General features: G+C 33.3%; 4 protein-coding genes across 16 annotated transcripts in view; 3 read left to right on the top strand and 1 right to left on the bottom strand.

Annotated features, from left to right (window-relative positions):
- On the top strand, positions 1-3,697 carry LOC102626873 (uncharacterized). Of its 6 annotated transcripts, none has more exons than XR_008052763.1 (2): positions 1-686; positions 3,352-3,697. XR_008052763.1 is itself a non-coding variant. In XM_052436245.1 (2 exons), the coding sequence occupies exons 1-2, from the start codon at positions 234-236 to the stop codon at positions 2,550-2,552; spliced, it is 483 nt and encodes a 160-aa protein (XP_052292205.1). In that variant the 5' UTR covers positions 1-233; the 3' UTR covers positions 2,553-3,345. The 6 variants fall into 6 exon arrangements, 2 of the variants coding, with proteins under 2 accessions (XP_052292205.1, XP_052292206.1); XR_008052764.1 differs by lacking the exon at positions 3,352-3,697 and adding an exon at positions 2,422-3,345 and having other exon boundaries at positions 1-539; XR_008052762.1 differs by lacking the exon at positions 3,352-3,697 and adding an exon at positions 2,422-3,345.
- Positions 3,698-5,947: 2,250 nt separating this feature from the next.
- LOC102618225 (pheophytinase, chloroplastic-like) overlaps positions 5,948-19,685 on the top strand; it is a 98,974-nt gene continuing 85,236 nt past the window's right edge. For 2 of the 7 annotated variants that reach the window (XM_052436213.1, XM_052436212.1), the window contains exon 1: positions 5,957-6,279. In XM_052436213.1, coding sequence (XP_052292173.1) covers positions 6,034-6,279 — 246 coding nt within the window. In that variant the 5' untranslated portion in view covers positions 5,957-6,033. Of the gene's footprint in view, positions 6,432-6,988; positions 7,101-7,210; positions 7,296-7,424; positions 7,603-7,707; positions 7,778-7,862; positions 8,295-19,685 lie in introns of those variants that run through there. The other 5 variants (XM_052436216.1, XM_052436217.1, XM_052436214.1 and 2 more) reach the window with 5 other exon arrangements.
- Positions 9,645-19,685, bottom strand: part of LOC102627269 (disease resistance protein RPV1-like) — a 31,358-nt gene continuing 21,317 nt past the window's right edge. The window contains exons 2-7 of one of the 2 annotated variants that reach the window (XM_052436188.1): positions 14,353-14,931; positions 11,899-12,988; positions 11,148-11,402; positions 10,439-11,048; positions 10,266-10,354; positions 9,645-10,186 (exon numbers count right to left, since the gene is read on the bottom strand). In XM_052436188.1, the coding sequence (XP_052292148.1) occupies positions 9,713-10,186; positions 10,266-10,354; positions 10,439-11,048; positions 11,148-11,402; positions 11,899-12,988; positions 14,353-14,825 (2,991 nt within the window). In that variant the 5' untranslated portion in view covers positions 14,826-14,931 and the 3' untranslated portion in view covers positions 9,645-9,712. Of the gene's footprint in view, positions 10,187-10,265; positions 10,355-10,438; positions 11,049-11,147; positions 11,403-11,898; positions 12,989-14,352; positions 15,051-19,685 lie in introns of those variants that run through there. The other variant, XM_052436187.1, reaches the window with a different exon arrangement.
- LOC127900894 (uncharacterized) overlaps positions 18,360-19,685 on the top strand; it is a 56,163-nt gene continuing 54,837 nt past the window's right edge. The window contains exons 1-2 of the mRNA XM_052436250.1: positions 18,360-18,894; positions 18,986-19,145. Of these exons, the coding sequence (XP_052292210.1) occupies positions 18,589-18,894; positions 18,986-19,096 (417 nt within the window). The 5' untranslated portion in view covers positions 18,360-18,588 and the 3' untranslated portion in view covers positions 19,097-19,145. The remainder of the gene's footprint in view (positions 18,895-18,985; positions 19,146-19,685) is intronic.

Below are 19,685 nucleotides of genomic sequence, written 5' to 3'. Positions count from 1 at the left end.
GGGAAAATGAAATTGATGAGGGCGTTGGCCGCTCAATTCCTGCTTCGGATTCCCAACTCGGAAGGAAAAATATAAACTTTCCGTCGTACAAGCATCGCTGGAATTATCAGCCATTGTTCTTGTCTTGCAATTACAGCACCAATGACAATTGTTCTTCAACTTCTTCTTCTTCTTCTTCTTCTTCGAAGAATTACTTAGAATTGACGGACGATGAGCTGTTTCGCGAATGCTAAATGGACGCGTACAAATCGTCGGGACCAGGCGGTCAGCACCGCAATAAGCGCGAATCCGCCGTACGTCTCGAGCACGTACCGACCGGCGTCATAGCACATGCCGCTGAACACCGATCGCAGCACAAGAATCGCGTGTCAGCTTTGTCGCGCCTCCGCACTCTTTTGGCCCTCAAAGCAAGGAGCAGTGTGAATCTTGATGCGTATTCGCCGCCGCCACAGCTTCTTCAAATCCTTCCTCCTAAGTCTACTATTAGAAGTTCAGAAGTTGATCCACAAATTGGACCTAACAATCCTAAATTTGCTTTGGTATTACTCTATTCACTCTTGCTTTGTTTTTTTGTTTTCTGTTAAAATTTAAGTCATCGTCATGTTTTTTGTTAATTCTCTTCGAATGATTAACACGATCGGATGATTCTCTTCGAATGGCCGTGAATGAGTTCAGGACTTCTAAAGGTATGCTAATTCATAGCTGATAGTGTGTATTACGATAAAACCTGTTGGTTAATTTAAAATTGTTATCTTCTTTCTTATTTGTGCAACAAATATAATAAGTCTGTTTTTTGTTGTTGAGTGTCTGCGTCAGTGCCTGATGGCTTATTTTTAAGTAGCTTTAAAGCATATTTGGCTCTTTGTTTATGAATAATGTTCAATAGCAACCTGCCCCATTGATAAGAGAAATGTATGATATAATTTTTCAAGATACCAACCTGCATTATGAATTGTTATTGGAAGGAAGTACGATAATAAATTAAGAGCAAAGACTGATTAAAAGATGTATCTTCATTATTACGTGAAATGTATGTTCTGCTTCTCATTCACTTTACCAGAATTACAAAAGTTTTATGTTATTGATGGTTGGATAGTTTCTGGGTTATCCTTGTTTTTAATGGACAATCTTCATTTGAAACATGAAAAATTTAAAAAAACATTCCAATTTGTGCAGGGTATGAAGCCTCTTAAGTAGGACTTCTTGGGTGCTACTATTGTGTTCGGCAAATTTTTTTTTTTTCTTTTTTCAGTCACCATAATGGGGGTCATGGTGAAACAACTTGCTATTCACTCTGGACAGGAATGGGCTTCTATAAGTAAAGCACACTTATTTCACTCTTTCCTTAGTATGGAGCTGCTTACCGTTGGGATGAAGATGGTAATAGCAGCTTTAGAAATTAGTTTTCTTCAGTAGGAAAATTCTAAATCTTGGAAAATTTAAAGTTGTACTAGAAAACAAGCTGCCTATTCAACCAATGGCTAAATGTAGCATAGTAGTCTCCTTAGACGATTAATTAGATTGCATTCCTTTTGATCTCTCTCTTTTCATTTTTTCTCCTTTTTGACTTGCACTTCTCTGTTCCTTTCCTCAAAAAAAAAAAAATTTGCACTTCTCTGCTGATGTCTTCCCAATATCCTATGATGTACAAATGCACAAATACTCTTGTTGTGACGTTAACCATATATCGTTTCTTTTTTATTTTGGTCCATTTTCCAACAACATAGAATAGTAAGAAGAATATTTTAATGATGCTTCTCTGCTTTCTTAAATGTATGCTTGTTCTTGTTCACATTTTACTGTTCATCATAATTGGTATGGTCTTTTTTTGGCATCATCAAGCCCCAAATGTGATGAAACATTTTGAATTTCTTATTGATCCAGCCTTCACTTTAGTATAATGTATACACTGTACCTGCAGTAAGTATCATTGATAGTTCTGAATGAGTGCGAAAGCAGACTAGTGTGTAACTTCATGATTTATTTACTGGTTTGCACATCCATATTTCAAATGGTTTACTGGTCTCTGGCCTAAAGAGAGGGAAAATGAAAGACTTGTGAGACAATCCTCATGGCTTTGTTGACATCAATTTGGTGGTTGATTGAGAAATGAATGATCATACATATACATATACATATACATATACATATACATACATACAAATATATATATATATATATATATATATATATATATATGATTTCATGGACTAGCATTTGACAGATGACTTGATTATTATTTTTTGTCTGTCTGTTTATTGATTCTGTTGCTCAGTCATAGCTAGACATTGCTCGTTGACCATTTGTTACTGACAGGCTCAAATGAGTGCTTGAACTTTTGCTTTTATCTCTTGTACTTACTTGCTTGGATTTAGTTTGGAAAAGCAAATCAACTAAGATCTAGTCAGGTGAGCTTTGCAGCAAGTGGGGATCTGACCCAAGTCATAATCCAAGTTGAGCAGAATATCCACAAAATCGATCATCTCATCCATGAAACAAAAGCAATTTTGAGAGCCAGCATTGGGGAATCCTTTACAAGACATGAGTTTTGATATTTGATATTATGAAAGTCTTTTATTTGACATGTAAAGGTAGGGATTTACTTTGTTTAACCCCTATTCGTGCTATAGGTTGACGGTAATCTATCACTTAAATGCACTTTTTCCAATCAGCCAATGGCAAGCAAATTGCTAGAATGAAAATGAGGCATAAGTTAAATGCTTTCTTGAAATGTGGTGAAATCATTTGTTTATGGTATTACTTGTCGTGGCAGAAGCATCCTCCTAAAATTATTTATAAGAAACTCTTTTTACTCTCTATGCCAGTGGAGTGGGCCTTCATAAGGAAAGGAAAAGTTGTACCTAAAGTTGTGAAAAGGAAGAATTTGCAAGTAAAAAATGAATATATTATGCATGGCTACATAAATTGGCACATATAGCTTTTGCACCTAATCTGATTATCTCGATTCCTGGACCCATAACTAATATAGCCTAATTATTACACATGATATTTTGCTGCTGCCATACTACTTACATGCGAGTGCTGATTTTTAAACAGAAATATTCAACAGAGCACTGACAGAAACAGAGTTAACACCCGAGCCGGGTTACCGTGTTAATTGAAAACAATTAATTAACAGGACAAAAACACGATAAATCTGGTGGTTTTGTAGTTAATTCTGCCTGCCCTCTGTCAGTTTCTTTAGTATTTTTCCTCATATATTTGACTTATTGACCTATCTGTGGCTGGAAAGAAAAATGATTTAAGTAAACTTTCCAAAATGTTTTATCATTATTTTATTTCTGAATATCAGCAGTGCATCATTTTGAAAATGTAACTGTGGGGTTTCAGGATCCTCTTGAGCCAGTTTTGTTGTTCACAAAACCCCTTGTGCCAGAAAAATTGGACGCTGCAGGTATTGTTCGGCCGTCAGATTCTTCTACGAGGAATGGCACTATAGCACGAACTCACAAATTTCATGGAAGAATTGGCCGAGGGGGCCGGATAGTATTTGATAGATGTAATCCTCTTATGCACTCCTCAACTGATAGTGGCACGTCTTTTTACTTACCACCAAAACCCCGCACATCTATGTACAGTTAAATTGAATACTCGTATTGTCCGAGCTCGAGCATTATTCGTTAGGGAGCCAAGTGTAATTATGCTCCGGCTGATATTTATGTAGTTGAATTGAATACTTCCATTGTCCGAGTTCCAGCAATTATTTGTTTGGGAAGCCAACTGTAATTATGCCAAGGGCAAGCAAAATACTGGGCTTGATGAATCTTTTGAGGCTTGGTCACAGGTATTTCATGCCGTGCATCATCTTGCCTTATTCTTTTTAAAGAAATGACCTTGCCCTAATTTTGCTTTCAAGTTTCAACTCAATGAGCTTTTATTACATCCTCTATTGTTGAAATGCTTGTGCTAATCATAGTATTTTCAAAATTTCCGCCCCAGTTGATTATAAATTTTGTGTGAATGTTACAAGATAAAACTTACCTTTAAAATGTTAACGAACCTGTAAGATTGGACTTCTCTTTAAGACCTTGAATTAAGTGGAGGGTGTTTTGGGGTTAATAAACCAGCAACTATGCATATACTTGGCCAATGTGGAATCCTACTTGTACAGAATAAGGTTGCACAAGACAGTTAAATAGATAACGCAATAGAGACGTCTCTGTATCGACTCAATTCAAACTAATTGTACGACTTCGTTTCTGAAGGAGTCACCATTTTTAGTCCCATTTGGAGAATGTGTACGTCTGGTGTTAATGCTTATAATGAAAATGATGCACTATGTTTGGTGTTTTTCAATTTAAAAATGTGTCTAATAGTGTATTTTCAGAATTGGACTATAAAAATAGAAATAGAGAAAACGATATAAAATTAAGGTAATATAGGACGAAAAACAGTATGGACAAGGAAGCAGAAATATTTGGTATTTTTCATTTTTTTCAATAAAAAAATGAAAACAAAATTTTCAATATCTATTCATCATTTTTGGGGAAAAAAGAAGAAGCTTAAAGAATAAATGAAAGGGTGTTTTAAAACAAAAATGTGATTGCTGTTTGAATAATGACCCTCTCGGTTAGGCAAAACAGTCACATAATCATTTTTTTTAAAACACAAACCTTTTGGTTAAGAAATAATCACACAAATCCGAATCTTTTAGCTAAAAAAGAGTCTGTGTATCTCAAAAGAGACATGTGTGACATTTTCTAAAAACAAAATATCTTTATAGTTATTTTGCCAAATCACGTGGTGCCTTTAGAAATAGGATAGATTTTAATTTGCCCCCAATTTAAAATGAAAATCTTTAATTTATCACCTAAAAGTAATTTACCCTATTTATTTTTAAGAAGATTAAAAAAAAGAAAATTCATCAATACATTCCTTATTTGCCCCTCATCTTTTGGACGAAAATGAAGAATAAATTGAGGTTTACATTGAGAGCAAATTAGAGATTATCATTTTATTTGGGAATGAATTGAAGTTTATCCTTATGAATAAAAAATTCAAGAGAAGTACATGAAAAAGGTAATAATTTTCACTTTTTATGGAGTATTTGGATAAGGGTATTTGCACCCCACTATTTTTGTAAATCCACCCTACTTCTAGAAACTAATTGCAATGAATTCACAATATTTTTTAAAAAAATACAAATTAATAAAAAATTTGTATAGTTAATCAGTTAAATCCTTCTATTGATTTTTTTTCTTGGGTTTTTTGACCATCTTTAATCTTAAAACTTTAATACAAGTTTTATTTTAGTATTTTATTATTATGATATATAGCGACTAAATTACCATAATAAACATGAGTTATTGTATCTAATAATTTATGTATCTAGCTTATAATCTAATATTTTAAAATAAAATTTAATTGTTTTTTCTTTACTTTTATGTGTAAATTACATAAAATTGACATCCCAATAATTTACACGAGTATCATGCCCTAAAGATACTATTTTAGCTTAATTAAAGATTAAAACTCATACTAATAAAATAGTATTAGAAACAATGAGTTTGGTACAAAATTAGAAAAATATTAAAGTTAAAGTAAATTCTTAATAGTTTTACCTTATAAGGGTAAAAAAATCAATTTAAATTTATGACAAAGCAATCTTTGTAACCAAATATAATAAAATAATCTAAATCAGGAGAAAGTGAACTAAAATAAATTTAGTCAATTACTTCTACAAAGTTCTTCTTTGTTTGAAAATTTTTAAGCATAGCATGTATGTTTTATAATTATTTTTTAAAAAATGGGATGAGTTTGCAAAAATTATTGGACGGAAATACCAATCACCCGGAGTATTTTAGTAAAGCACCTGATATTCGTTTCAGACGAAGTATTATCATCTTGATTTTTGAGGAATATCAGTAAAATTTTCATATAATAGTGGAATAAGCCCAATAAATAATTATATAAAAAGTTTTGGAGTCATAGTAGTCTCATAGAGGTGGAAGCAGGGGAGGAGCAGGCCAAGCCAGGCCACAAAAAATATTCAATTGAAAAAGCAAGAAAAGAATGAGCGTGTGGATGGTAAGGGCTCGGGCTCCCTCTTTCATTATTCCAATAACAACACTCAGGATTGGAAATGGAAATGGAGATGTAAAAGGCCTGCGCTTGCCCCTATTGAGCAATAAGAGTTGGCAGTTTCAGTTGCAGTTCCAGCAGAGGAATAAGGAGAAGAAGAAGAGACAAAATGTTACCATCAGTTATACTAACAGTAGCAGTGGAGGGGATTCTGCTTCTGCTGCACTGGAATTGGAGGTTAATGAGATAAGGGAGAGTTGCAAAATGTGGAAATGGAAGGGTCAGTACTCCATCAATTACTTGGTTTCTTCAACTCCAAATTCACATCCCGATTCTCCTCCTCTACTCCTTCTCCATGGCTTTGGTGCCTCCATTCCTCACTGGCGCAGGTTAGCGAGATAAGATTGCTCTTTCTTGTTGTGAATTGTCTAGCGGGTTGACTATTGAGTGCAAAAAAATGTAGCTCCTTTATTGTGAATTCAATTCAAATTATGTTCTGGGTATTTTCGACTGTAATATTTTTTTTTTGTATGGAGCATGTCTTTACCTTATGTATGTAATATCTCTGACTCTGTTATGTATTATGAACTCCAGGGATGGATTTATATGTGTTATACTTCTAATAATTAATTAAGATGAATGAAGCAAAAGAATAATGAAGGTAAATCTATTCGTTATTTCCTGGTGCATTGGCATTAACAGCTAGTTCTATTCCTTGCACCTAGATGATGACAAACCGGTGATCTGAGTTTCAGGGTGCCATTTCATATTACCCTTTTATGGATATAGGCTTCTTCCATTTTCCGATTCTTAATCTAGTGAAAAAGTATTCATTTTACTGCTCCGTTGAAAAGGGGAATGAAAATTTGCTTGTGCACCATTCCTTTATCCTATTAAACAATGTGAGGAATTGATATTTTTCTTGTCATCTCTGAGGTAATTTCAGGAATATTGGCACCCTGGCAAAGAGCTACACGGTTTATGCAATTGACCTTCTTGGATTTGGTGCTTCAGATAAGCCAGCTGGTTATTCATATACCATGGAGGGATGGGCTCAGGTATGCAATGTTCCCTAGCCAGAAGTTGGATCTTTCTCTGTACTTATGTCATCAATCACTTGACCTTTAGTTATTTTCCTTGCTAACTTGAGTGAGATTCACTGATACAGCTAATATTGGATTTCTTGGATGAAGTTGTTAAGAAGCCAACTGTGCTTATAGGTAACTCTGTTGGAAGTGTTATTGCTGCTTCAGGTATATTTATTTTAACTTCCCGTTTGACATCAGATATTCTTCAACTTGCTTGCAAAGAAACACTTGCCCCTAATTATCCTTTTTGGTATCTATGGTTTACGATAAACCTGCTATATTTTCTACCATAAGAATCCAGTCAAACCCTTGTTCGAGGGCTTGTTCTGTTGAACTCTGCTGGTGGCATGAACAACAAGGCAATTGTTGATGATTGGAGAATCAAGCTATTGTTACCATTGCTTTGGTTCATTGATTTTTTGTTGAAGCAAAGGCCAATTGCTTCTGCTATATTTGAGCGTGTGAAACAAAGGTATTTTCTCTTCTCTCTATTCAGTCCATTGTTCATTATCCCAAGACACTAAAGTCAAAATTAAAAAAAAAAAAACTCTATGATGTGCATATCTTGGTGCTGTAGGGAAACACTGAGGAATATTTTACTGTCCATTTATGGAAATAAGGAATCTGTGGATGAAACACTGGTTGAGGTATTAATATTCTCCACTTATATGCCATTTTAACCTGTTACAAAAATGGATTCTCATAATTCATGAATCGACCTCAAAACTGCAGATCATACGAGAGCCCGCCAATGAGGAAGGGGCACTTGATGCATTTGTTTCGATTGTAACAGGCCCACCAGGGCCGAACCCAGTTCAATTGATGCCATCAATCTCGATACCTGTACTAGTTTTATGGGGTGATGAAGATCCATTCACACCCCTCGATGGACCTGTTGGTAAATACTTCTCATCTCTGCCTTCTAAACTCTCAAATGTGAAGCTAATTGTATTGGATGGAGTAGGACATTGCCCCCATGACGACAGCCCTGAGTTGGTCCATGAAAAGCTGCTTCCTTGGTTGGCTGAAACATTTAATTTCTGAGGAATTTACTTTCTCATCAGCAAGTTTTAACGAGCATTATATATTATTCCTATTGTAAAAAGACAAAACAACTCTTGTATTTATGTTGTATATATCAATTCTTATTCAACCGCTTGGTTATCTTTTGGCGCCGAAAGGAATGTTGGAGAAACTGATCTCTGACAAGTTGTAGAAGCTCTAAATTGATTCAAGAAATATATCAAATTATTCAATAAAAAATCAAATTCAGCACAATAATAAAGAATAATGATTTAGTAATCCATATTGCTCATGTCAATGATATGTGAATGATAGGATCCAATTTTATACATGAAAAAGATACAATAATCTAAATCGAAATATAAGTTCACAGGCATCTTCAATCCTTTCCTTACAAGTCATTTTTGTAAATAGAAATTCTAACCATAGACGATACCACATCAACTATGGAATCAAATGCACCATTCCAAATATGGAATTGGTAGAGATACTTGAAAAAGTGCATACATGTTTAAGCAAATGGATTCACAACTCAGGTGAGTTGAGTGAAAATGACACCTATCTCAGTCTTCTTCGTTACAGTGGAAACATGTGCTTGGGTCTTCCATTGAAGTAGGATCTGGGGTGTGAAGTAATCTGTGAATTTTATTCAACATCTATTTTTCAATGAATAGAAGCATTGATGCTTCTTAAGAGGAGTTTGATGCTTATTTATTTGTTTTATTTAGTTTCTGTAAGTCAAATGGCTAAACCCATAATTTAATATCACGAGGAGGTATAGTTTACGCTTATTAAGAGGAGTTTGATGCTCTCTCGCAACATTAACAATCTTCTTTTATTGCTTGTAATTAGATTTCTGTTGGGTATTTATAGCATGTTTAGTCTGTTATGCTGTCTGAATGAATGACTGTGAACTGAGCATGGGCTGAACTGCCTTGCCATACGCTCGGCCTCCTTCGCTTTAAATTTTATTTGAACGTATTATATTTATTTGGTTTATTTAAAAATTTAAAATCCCTTCCAGTCTTATAAATTTTCTTTTTTTAAATACGTTATATGTTATATGTTTGGCCTTTTTCTTTTTTTGTTTGTTATACGTATTTTAGAATTAAAAGTGGTGCCCAAGTCATGCAGTAGGTAGTGCACAATAGGATGAGTGGCATGTTTTCATTTGTAGCGATATGAGACCACAACATTGCTCTGCCAACATTACTCTGCCCAAGTCGTTCAGCTCACCAAGTGCTTAACTCAGCTAGTGGATGTGTTTTGAGTTGCTATGTGCGCAATGTTGGAAAGAAAGCTAATAATTTTAATTTTACAATACACATCATGTGCTTTTCATATGTTATACTCATCATCTAATAAGGTAAAGTTCAATGCTGTAGCGAGAATTTGTGTTGCATGCACCTGATCCCTCCAAAGTTATTACATTAATGTTCCAAGAACTGATTTTAGCATTTTCTCCTATTATTATTAGTCATTAGAAAAAGGAAAGCAATAAAAATAGATTCATGAAAATATCAATCTTCTACGTTACAGTTGAAACATCTGCTTGGATCTTACATTGAATTCGTAGAATCTGGGGTGTGAAGTAAATGGATCCCACATTTTTTCACCCCGCAGCACTGGCACTCCAAAGGTGGAAAAACATTAAAGTGGACTGCCTCAGGAATGCAATTGCATTTCCAAAAACCATTAAAATCCTCTTCACAGAACAGATAGTACCCAAAATGTAAGTGATCTGATTCTACATAATTAACTCTGCTCTGAGATAATCGTGTGTCATGCGTACCACAATCTTTGGTGGTTTTCACTTTGAGCTCACAAGAAAATGAAAACCATCTGCCACAATCTACATGACGGTCTGAAAATGCTAAAATAGCACTAAATGCAAAGCCCTGCACTCTGCTATTATTGAAGAAATCTGGCGGCATCTCCAAGGTTATAAAAGATCCCACACTTTGAAACTCAAACCACTTTGGAATTTCATTCCCGAGTAGTAAGATATGACCTTTGCCCGTGGAAAAACCTCTCTGTACCAAAAAAACATAATTTTAAACCCAAAAAAAAAAAGATTGTAGAAATTGTAAGTAGAGAGAGTTAAAGACACACATTTAGCCATACTTCTTGCCATATTTCTTGCAAACGTACAACTGGCGTATGGTTCGTATGCTGAATTCTCAGGGTATCTTCAACAATTCCTGCAGTAGAATTACCTTCCAATTTAAAATTATTGCTCCGGTCAAAAAACATTGCCTGTAAGATTCATAACTTAGAGAACAAACCTATAAATGGTTGCAGTGCCAAGCAACCTCGTTCAAGGAATGGAGGCTTTTGTACGAATTCGAACCTCTCACAATAACTTAAGAGGATGTATCGCAACATAAATAGTTGGATAATGCTTTCTGGTATTCTATCAATATTGGTTTTGGCTAGATTCAATATTAATGGCGACGATAACTGGCCAAGACATTCGGGCAATCTCTGAAGATTTGAGCAACCACGGAGAATAAGAACTCCAAGAGACTTCAACTTACAGAGGCTGCTTGGGAGACTCTTAAGCCTTTTACAATCCGAAAGGTCTAACAACCAAAGCCTAAGTAGAAGCTCAAATGATGAGGGTAGTTCTTCAATTGCAGTTCCACTTAAAAATAGCTGGCCTACGTTACCAGATGAGATCTCTGGAAGCCTCTTCAGCTTTGAACAACCCGAAAGATCAAGTTCAGTAAGAAATTCCAAATTAAATATTCCAGCTGGAAGACTTTTCAGGCTTTTGCTACCTCTTAGATTCAAGATAACTAGCTTGTTCAGATGTGGAATCAACGTGGGGTTTGGAGTTTTGGCAATTAGCTTCTTGCAGGCACCATGGATTAGCTGGTTTAACTTACTATAATGCTGCTCGGTCAAAAAAGAGGCAAAGATAAAATCATTACTATGTATGATAATTTAACTTTCTTATTGAAAGATTGCACTTATATATTAAGGTAAACATACCTTCACACCATTCCAAAGTTGTTCAATGTTTGAAGGTAATGACTTCAACGGATATCCATGCCAGTGAAGATATTTCACTTCAGCAAATCCGAGGTCTTGCAAATAAGACACCTTGCATTTGTTCTCCCCATTGAATGATGAACTATAGAATTTTAAAAATCTCAATTTACGCATCTTTGTGAAAGTATTGGGATTTAGATGGATCTCTTTTACTCTTGACATATCCAAACAGATACCCTCAATTTTTTCTGTCCCCTAAAAATAAATAAAAAAATCAATAAAGTTAACATCAAATGAAAAATGATAATTATATTCCACTAGTGATTAACACTTCAGCTCCACCAAGACAAATTTTCGGGGCAAGTTTGTCACTCATTCACAATTAAAGGTAGTTTAGTTATTAATTCAACTTTAATTTGTCCTTGTGTGATGTTTATGTCAGATTGGAGTGGGGTTCTCCTTCATTACTCAAATTAAATTTCAATAATTCATGTTTATTGTTATTGCTAGGCAGTTAAACTCTTAATTGCAAATGCACAAAGAAACATAATAATGCTTGTAAACGGTTATGCAAGTTGTCAATCGCATTTATAATTTATTACTACATCATCTAACCACTATTGTTTTTCTAATCATTGTCACTCTTCTATTAATTCTAAGACTCATTTGCTCGAGCGTATATAAATATATTCACATCAAGCTTTGAAACACTACAATATTCCAAAAAAATAATTCACAACAAACTGCTTACCGTATTATATGTAAGAACTTCGTAGATATCCTCATGATGCCACAATCTACTGCGGTTTTTCGGATTAATTGATTCTTGTCGAACAATTTCCCTACCCAATTCTTGTAATAAATCATGCATTGTTATCTTTTTGTGTGAATCAATAGCAATGAGAGACTTATCAACAAGAACACTTATTCCTATTTCTGGGTAGAAGCCGCTTGCATTAAAGAATTTCATTATGGGATTTACATGCTCACCTTGAAAGAAACAAGCAACATCAAGGAAAATACTTTTCTCTTTATCGTCCAAATCATCATAACTTATTTTTAATACCTCTAGAATACTTGGATGGAGGATTCTTTGCAATTTGTCTATTGCGCTTTCCCAGACTTCTTTTTCCCTTTTATGTAGAAAGCAACCCAAAACTTTAAGAGCTAAAGGAACACCTTGAGCATATTTCATTACTTTGCTTGAAAGTTCCTCATAACCAACATCAGGATGGTTTTGTTTGAAGGCATGTCGACTAAAAAGCTCAATAGCGTGATGATATTCTAATGCCTTCATCTCATAGATTTTCCTCACCCCCCAATTTCTAAGCACTTGTTTATTTCTGGTGGTTATTATGATTCGACTCACAGGCGTCAACCAATCAAGACTTCCAATTAAAGATTCTAATTGGCTGAAGCAAGTCACATCATCAAAAACAATCAAAACCTTCATGCGGCTGAGCCTTCTAAAATTGAGGTCAATATAAGGCATCACATTTTTATCCTTCAATAAATTTGAAAGAAGTTTTTGTCGTAAGCAAGCATATCCTCCTGGTCTTTGTGACTCATCTCTAACATTTTCGAGGAAGCAAGAACCTTCAAAATCACCCGAGATTTTGTCGAAAATGGCTCTAGCAATTGCTGTTTTGCCTATACCACCAATGCCCCAAATCCCTAAAGCGTAAACATCTTTCGACTCAACACCTAATAGAGATTCAATTTCCTCAACTGTTGATTCCACTCCAACCAGCTGGTTTTTGTTATCACGGGGCTGAAACACTTCATCCAGCAGTCTCTTCAAAATGTGATTAACAACTTCATTTGTAAGTTCCGACTCACACCTAGCAAATACATAAAATTAGCCAAAGTAACTTCAAATTAATACGAGGAATTTGCATTAAGTATGAAATAAGGGAGATTGTCAGTTTTCTTATTGAAATTAATATATACCACCACTAGTCTACAATCTCCCAGTAAATTAATAACTCTTAAATTACAAGAATATGTGTGAGTTTTTTTTTTGGAAAATTATCACTGTACTACCTCTCTTTTGTCTTATGTTCATCCAATAGCCACAAAATTTTCATATATTCTTTTCACCACCTTTCTTTTTAAATTTGTATCAATTAGCCACTTTTACACTAACACCGTTAAATAATTTAAACAAAATGACAAATTTACCCCTAAATAAACTAAAAGATCATTTTATTTTATAAAAATTTTGAAAAATAAAAAATTATAATTAAACATAAATCCCAAATAGAGGTGCTTAGCCAATTTTTATTAAATTTCGATTTTACAAAATTTTAATAATTATTTTTATTAAATTATAATTTTGCAATATTTTAATAAAAATAACTGAATTTATTATTAAAAAATTATAATTTTGTAAACTGTTATTAAAATAAATGAATTTATTTATTAAAAAATCCCAAAATTTTAATAATTTAGGGGATTTTTATTAAATCCCAAAATTTATAATTATTTTTATAATTATAATTTTTTATTAAAATAATATTTATTAAAAAATAAAATTGTAATTTTTGGATTTATTTTTAATTAAATTTAGGAGTATTTTATAATTATAATTTTTTATTTTCAAAGTTTTTATAAAATACAAATGGTCTTTTAATTTATTTAAGAGTAAAATTATCATTTCATTTAAAATATTTTACAATGTTAGTGCAAAAGTGGCTAATTGATATAAATTTTAAAAAAAAATGTGGTGCAAAGAACATGTGAGAATTTTGTGGTGGTTGGATGAACATTAGGTAAAAGAGAGGTGGTGCAATGATAATTTTCCTTTTTTTTTTTATAATGGTGGCATATGAGTGAGAGGTTGCAATTGCTTAAAAACGACAGACCGCCGCTAATTTTGTTAGATATATATTGTAAAATTCTCGAGCTTTTATTATTAATTCTTTCAAAATTATTTTGTAATTATGGGAGCACAAAAGTTGGGAAGTCAGGAAGTCTAGAATTTGATGCTTAAAAATTTTTAAAAATGTAGTTTAGCATCTGGAAAATTTTAAAAAGAAAAAAGAAAAATACCCAATTCTTTATAGTTTTATTTTGAAAGAAATTAATTTGATTAGCAAGTAGCTTAATTTGACTAGCAAGTAGCTTATTGTTTTAGGCCTAGCTCCTATTCATATATCTTTACAGTGTTGAATATTAGTATACGAAATTAAAAGTAGCTTTTCACCTGTTGTTAAGAGAATGAAAGCCAGACAAACTGGCTGCTTCCTTCAAAGCATTCCTCCAAGTCTGGAGCTTCTCAGTATTCACCTTTAATCTTTCTTCGAGCTTCGAAAATGAATCCCCAAAACTCCCAGTTTGGTTTCTCACGTCTGATGGATCAACCCGATAGAAAACCGGAATCACAATCTGTACATAATCTTTCTTGCACTCGAGGATCTTTACAAGTTCATCGAGACACCATCTGGAAGATGCATACCCTTCTGAGAAGACGATAACTGAAATGGCTGATGCTTCAATTGCATTTACAAGTGACTCCGAAATTTCGTCTCCTCTGTTAAGTTGGTCATCAATGAAAGTTTGGATATTTTGTCGACACAGAGCAGAATAGAGATGGCTAGTAAAGTTGTCTCGGGTGTCCTCTCCTCTGAAACTAACAAAAACATCATACTTCTTGTTGTTTCGAGAAGAAGAAGCCATAATCAACAGAAACAGTTGAATTGATTAAAGAGATATTTTGATTCGGATGAAAACAATTATTGAACCAAATGTGCGTGACTCTGTAGAATAAATCGATGCCATGAACCTTCCTTCAAGTTCCGTGATAATCTTTCAATTTCATCTCACTGTCCAAGCACCGTGCACTCCACGATGATTGATTAATTCAACTGCTTTGTAGACTTTTAGCTGAAAATTCCACACGAACACCATACTTTTCAACACACGGCTTCTGTGCTTTAATGCTCATAACTGCCAGCAATAAGTAGGGTGATATGTTACTTTTTATCTCTGAATTTATCTTATCAATCCTCATCTCTCGATTAATTGTATTTAGTTTCAAAATTATTCTTTTTTGTTTTGTTTTAATAGCTCTTATTCATGTTCCTTAGCGTGGATTTTAAACATATGAAGTCTAATTTTTTTTTAAAAAAAATTAGCTATTTATTTTTTTTGTAACATATGTTTGATTTTTAGATATTTACATTTGAATTAACAAAGTAAATTTTTGTTACCTTTACCGAAATGAAAAAAATGTTTGAATGAAAAATAATTACTGTATCCTAAAAATAAATTCTGACCTATTCAGATTTTAAATAAAAAATAAACGATGGCTTAATGTCCTTTCAAGTCTCTTGAGTAGTAATGAAAATTAATTTTATTTAATCTTTCAATGTTGGATTAGGCTTCAATTGTATACCATTGTATCTTATGTTTGAAAATCTTTTAAAGTATTTTAAAATTGAGAGAAAAGGAAAATTGAGATTAAAAAATAATTTAATTTCAACTACTTATGAGTTGTTTGACCATAAACTGTATTATATGTCAAAGAACATGTTTAACTGGATAAAATTGTTGGCTACGTCCTTCATTAAAAGAAATTTTATAATACATTAAAAATAATATAACCAATTAATGCATATATTGTCACGCACATGCAAGCCAAAAGGGAGCACATGTGGCTAACTAGCAAGCTGTCGGCTTAAAGCAAAGCACATGCATGCTATGTGCCTGTCATGCATGATTGGAGGCAATGGATATATATAAAATAAAGAATTGAAGCAACTGTCACCATTATCAAGAATCAAACTAAAACAAAGCAATTCAAAGAGAAAAGAAAAAGAAAGGAGAAGGTGAGAAGGGAAGAAAACAAAAGGAAAAGAGAAGAGGAAAAGAACAAAAGAAGAAAAGATGAAGAAAGAAGAGGAAAAGAACAGAAGAATAAAAGATGAAGAAGAAAAAATAAAGAAAAGAAAAACCGAGAGTGAAAAATAATTTTGAAAAGAGGAATTGAGAGGAAATATTATAGGAAAGAGAGTTGGATAGTTATATCTATATCCATTAAGTCAATAGGTAACGTATTTAAGAAATTTGAACAATTATGATTTAGTTTATGTCATATGTAAAAGTTTTTATATTAGTTCTAACAGTTAATTTTTTAACCCTATATTTTAGGAGAAATCCAAGAATTAAGGAATCTATAGGAGCTCCAACAAACCCCAGAGTGAAAAATGTTTTGTGAGTGGATTACTATTATTACTTACATGTATCCTACAAAGTATTTATGCTTGTTAGTATGATTTAGTATCATGTCATGATTATATGTACTCATATTTTATGATTGATTGAATAATGAGATGTGATTGCCAGATACCATATGTGTACCCTTCCCCATAGGCTCTCTGTATGTGTATTGAGAGTTAGATTACTCGGCCCTTGTGATGTAGTTAATTTCGCTGAGTATTGAGAGGTGTTTCCCCTACTTTACTTGTGCAATGATGATTCCAATGAGTATTAAGAGTTATTTCTCCTAGATATTATTTGGTGCAGTTTTATCATGTATAAATATATGATTTCATGTTTGCTTGTGTAATGTGTTTAGTGCGAAGTTATGTCATACAATTATGTACGAGCGCTAGGGCGCTAATTTATTTTTTCATATATAATTATATCCATTCATTTACCCCACAAGTATACTATTTTCTTATTTACCCCATTTCTTTAAGATTTTCATAGGATTTTGTGCAGTTTAGTTTCTAATCAATTGAGGTTGGGCCACAACACGCATTACTGCATAACTTATATTTTGAGCATGTTTATGTTTATATATATATATCCAAAGTGTATGTATGTACAGTAAGATGTAAACTGTTCAAGTTTTGAATGAGTCACATATGTTATTATATGTTTATAACAAAGGCCGAGACTAGTGTTATGCATTCATGAATTAAATTTATTTCACAAGCTTTAGATATAAGATCACATGATTCACCTCGAATCCAGCAGAGAGGCTGGGCTGGGTTGTGTCATGTATGATATGCACTTACTTAGATTCAATATAACCATTATTTACGTGATGATTTTTCAAAATAAATGTACATATATCATAGTATGATTCACTTTTTATATGGCAGATATGGTACTTATCATGATTCTAAAATTTGTCGCTTTGTTAGAGGCATTTGTTTTAAAATTTTGTGCTAAAAGAAGGTTATTTTAAATTTCAAAGTGTAAAATGTATTTTTATACATTTACACAATACTAAGGATGAAATGGTCTTCAACATAGATTCCTTAATAAATTTTAAGAGAGCTGACAGAAAGTGGTTATTTAGAGAAAAAAAATAGAGAAATTGAACAATGGATGGTGCCTTTATTTAATTTAGTAATAAAATGCATCTAGAAAGTAGAAACTGATGTAGTTCAAAAAGGCGTCTTTTGTTAGAGTATAGTAGAAGTAAGTATATGAAATAAAATGTTGGAGAAATATTTGTGGGGAATAATAATTGCAGAAAAAGGGATCAATAATTGATAAAACTTTATTTTAAAAGTTGGACTATTGGCACCCATCTAGTCTCCTCATCAAACCTTTTTTTTCAGTTATATTTATTTTATTTCCAAGAATTTCCTTTTATTTTCAAAGACGCTCTTTTAGTTTTTCATTTAATCTTTTTTTATTGTTAAAACTCAAAGTAGTATTGTGCTATTTTTCATCTCTTTTGCAATCTTATTGTTATCCTACATACAAATTAAAAAGTTTTCTAGGTGATAAAGTTTGAATGCTAATCATTAGCTTAAATAACACATATTTTAGATTGTAGTTTGAAAGTAATCTTGAGTACGAAAATATTTAATCAATAAGAAATAGGAAAATAAACCATCACTGATCCAAAATAAACCATCACCATTTCAAATTGAAGCATAAAACCGTGAATAGATGCATCTTTAAATAAAAGGATATATTTTTATTATATCTGATACTGTTTAATTAGACATATGACATATCTTTACAATCGGACACCTGTTTAAAGCACCATTTATTTTGAAAATATTCCAATATAAAATATATTATCTGCCTTACATGAGTATTTTGCCAATAATACAGAGCCACCGCGAGTTCAAAAATAATAAAATAATAACATTGTTCACTTACTCGACTGGGCTAGATCGGGCTGGACCTGCTATAAGAATGTGTTACTAGAACGAAGCTTTGCTTGGATTATCACATTCACAGTGAGGGAAATTGAAATTGATGATGGCGCTGGCCGCTCAATTCCTGCTTCGGATTCCCCAACTCGGAAGGAAAAATATAAACTTTCCGTCGTACAAGGATCGCGGGAATTATCAGCCATTGTTCTTGTCTTGCAATTTACAGCACCAATGACAATTGTTCTTCATCTTCTTCTTCTTCTTCTTCGAAGAATTACTTAGAATTGACCGACGATGAGCTGCTTCGCGGATGCGAAATGGACACGTACAAATCGTCCGGACCAGGCGGTCAGCACCGCAATAAGCGCGAATCTGCCGTACGTCTCAAGCACGTACCGACCGGCGTCATAGCGCAGGCCGCCGAAGACCGATCACAGCACAAGAATCACGCGTTAGCTTTGTCGCGCCTCCGCACTCTTTTGGCCCTCAAAGTGAGGAGCAGTGTGAATCTTGATGCGTATTCGCCGCCGCCGCAGCTTCTTCAAATCCTTCCTCCTAAGTCTACTATTAGAAGTTCAGAAGTTGGTCCACAATTTGGACCTAACAATCCTAAATTTGCTTTGGTATTACTCTATTCACTCTTGCTTCGTTTTTTGTTTTCTATTAAAATTTAAGTCATAGTAATGATTTTTTTTTTTTTTTGGTTAACTACAGGGAATGCAAGCTCTGCTTGATCTAATTTTCGCAGTCGAGGGATCTGTATCAGAAGCAGCAAAATTATTGGGGTATTGCATTAAGCTTAATACTCTATCAAGTGATAATTGAACTTTAAAAGGAGAAATTGCTACATGTAATGTGTTTGATTGGCGTTTAGGTTTCCAATATTTTTTTAATTTAAAATTTTTCTCATATGGTGATCTCTTATAAATGTGGCATGTTAAGCACTGGAGCATTGTCACGGTTGATTCTATCGGATGATTATCTTCGAATGGCAGTGAATGAGTTTAGGACTTCTAGGGTATGCTAATTCGTAGCTGATAGTGTGTATTACGATAAGATTCAACCTGTTGATTAATTTAAAATTGTTATCTTCTTTCTTATTTGCGCAACAAATATAATACCTGATGGCATATTTTTAAGTAGCTTTAAAGCATATTTGGCTCTTTGTTTATGAATAATGTTCAATAGCAACCTGCCCCATTGATAAGAGAAATGCATGATATAATTTTTCAAGATGCCAACCTGCATTATGAATTGTTATTGGAAGGAAGTACGATAATAAATTAAGAGCAAAGACTTATTAAAAGATGTATCTTCATTAATACGTGAAATGTATGTTCTGCTTCTCATTCACTTTACCAGAATTACAAAAGTTTTATGTTATTGATGGTTGGATTGTTTCTGGGTTATCCTT

The sequence above is a fragment of the Citrus sinensis genome, chromosome 3, assembly GCF_022201045.2.
Source record: "Citrus sinensis cultivar Valencia sweet orange chromosome 3, DVS_A1.0, whole genome shotgun sequence".
Classification (NCBI taxonomy): Eukaryota; Viridiplantae; Streptophyta; class Magnoliopsida; order Sapindales; family Rutaceae; genus Citrus; species Citrus sinensis.
The sequence above is the reverse complement of the archived record's forward strand: the minus strand, read 5'-3'. Positions and strand labels throughout refer to the sequence as shown.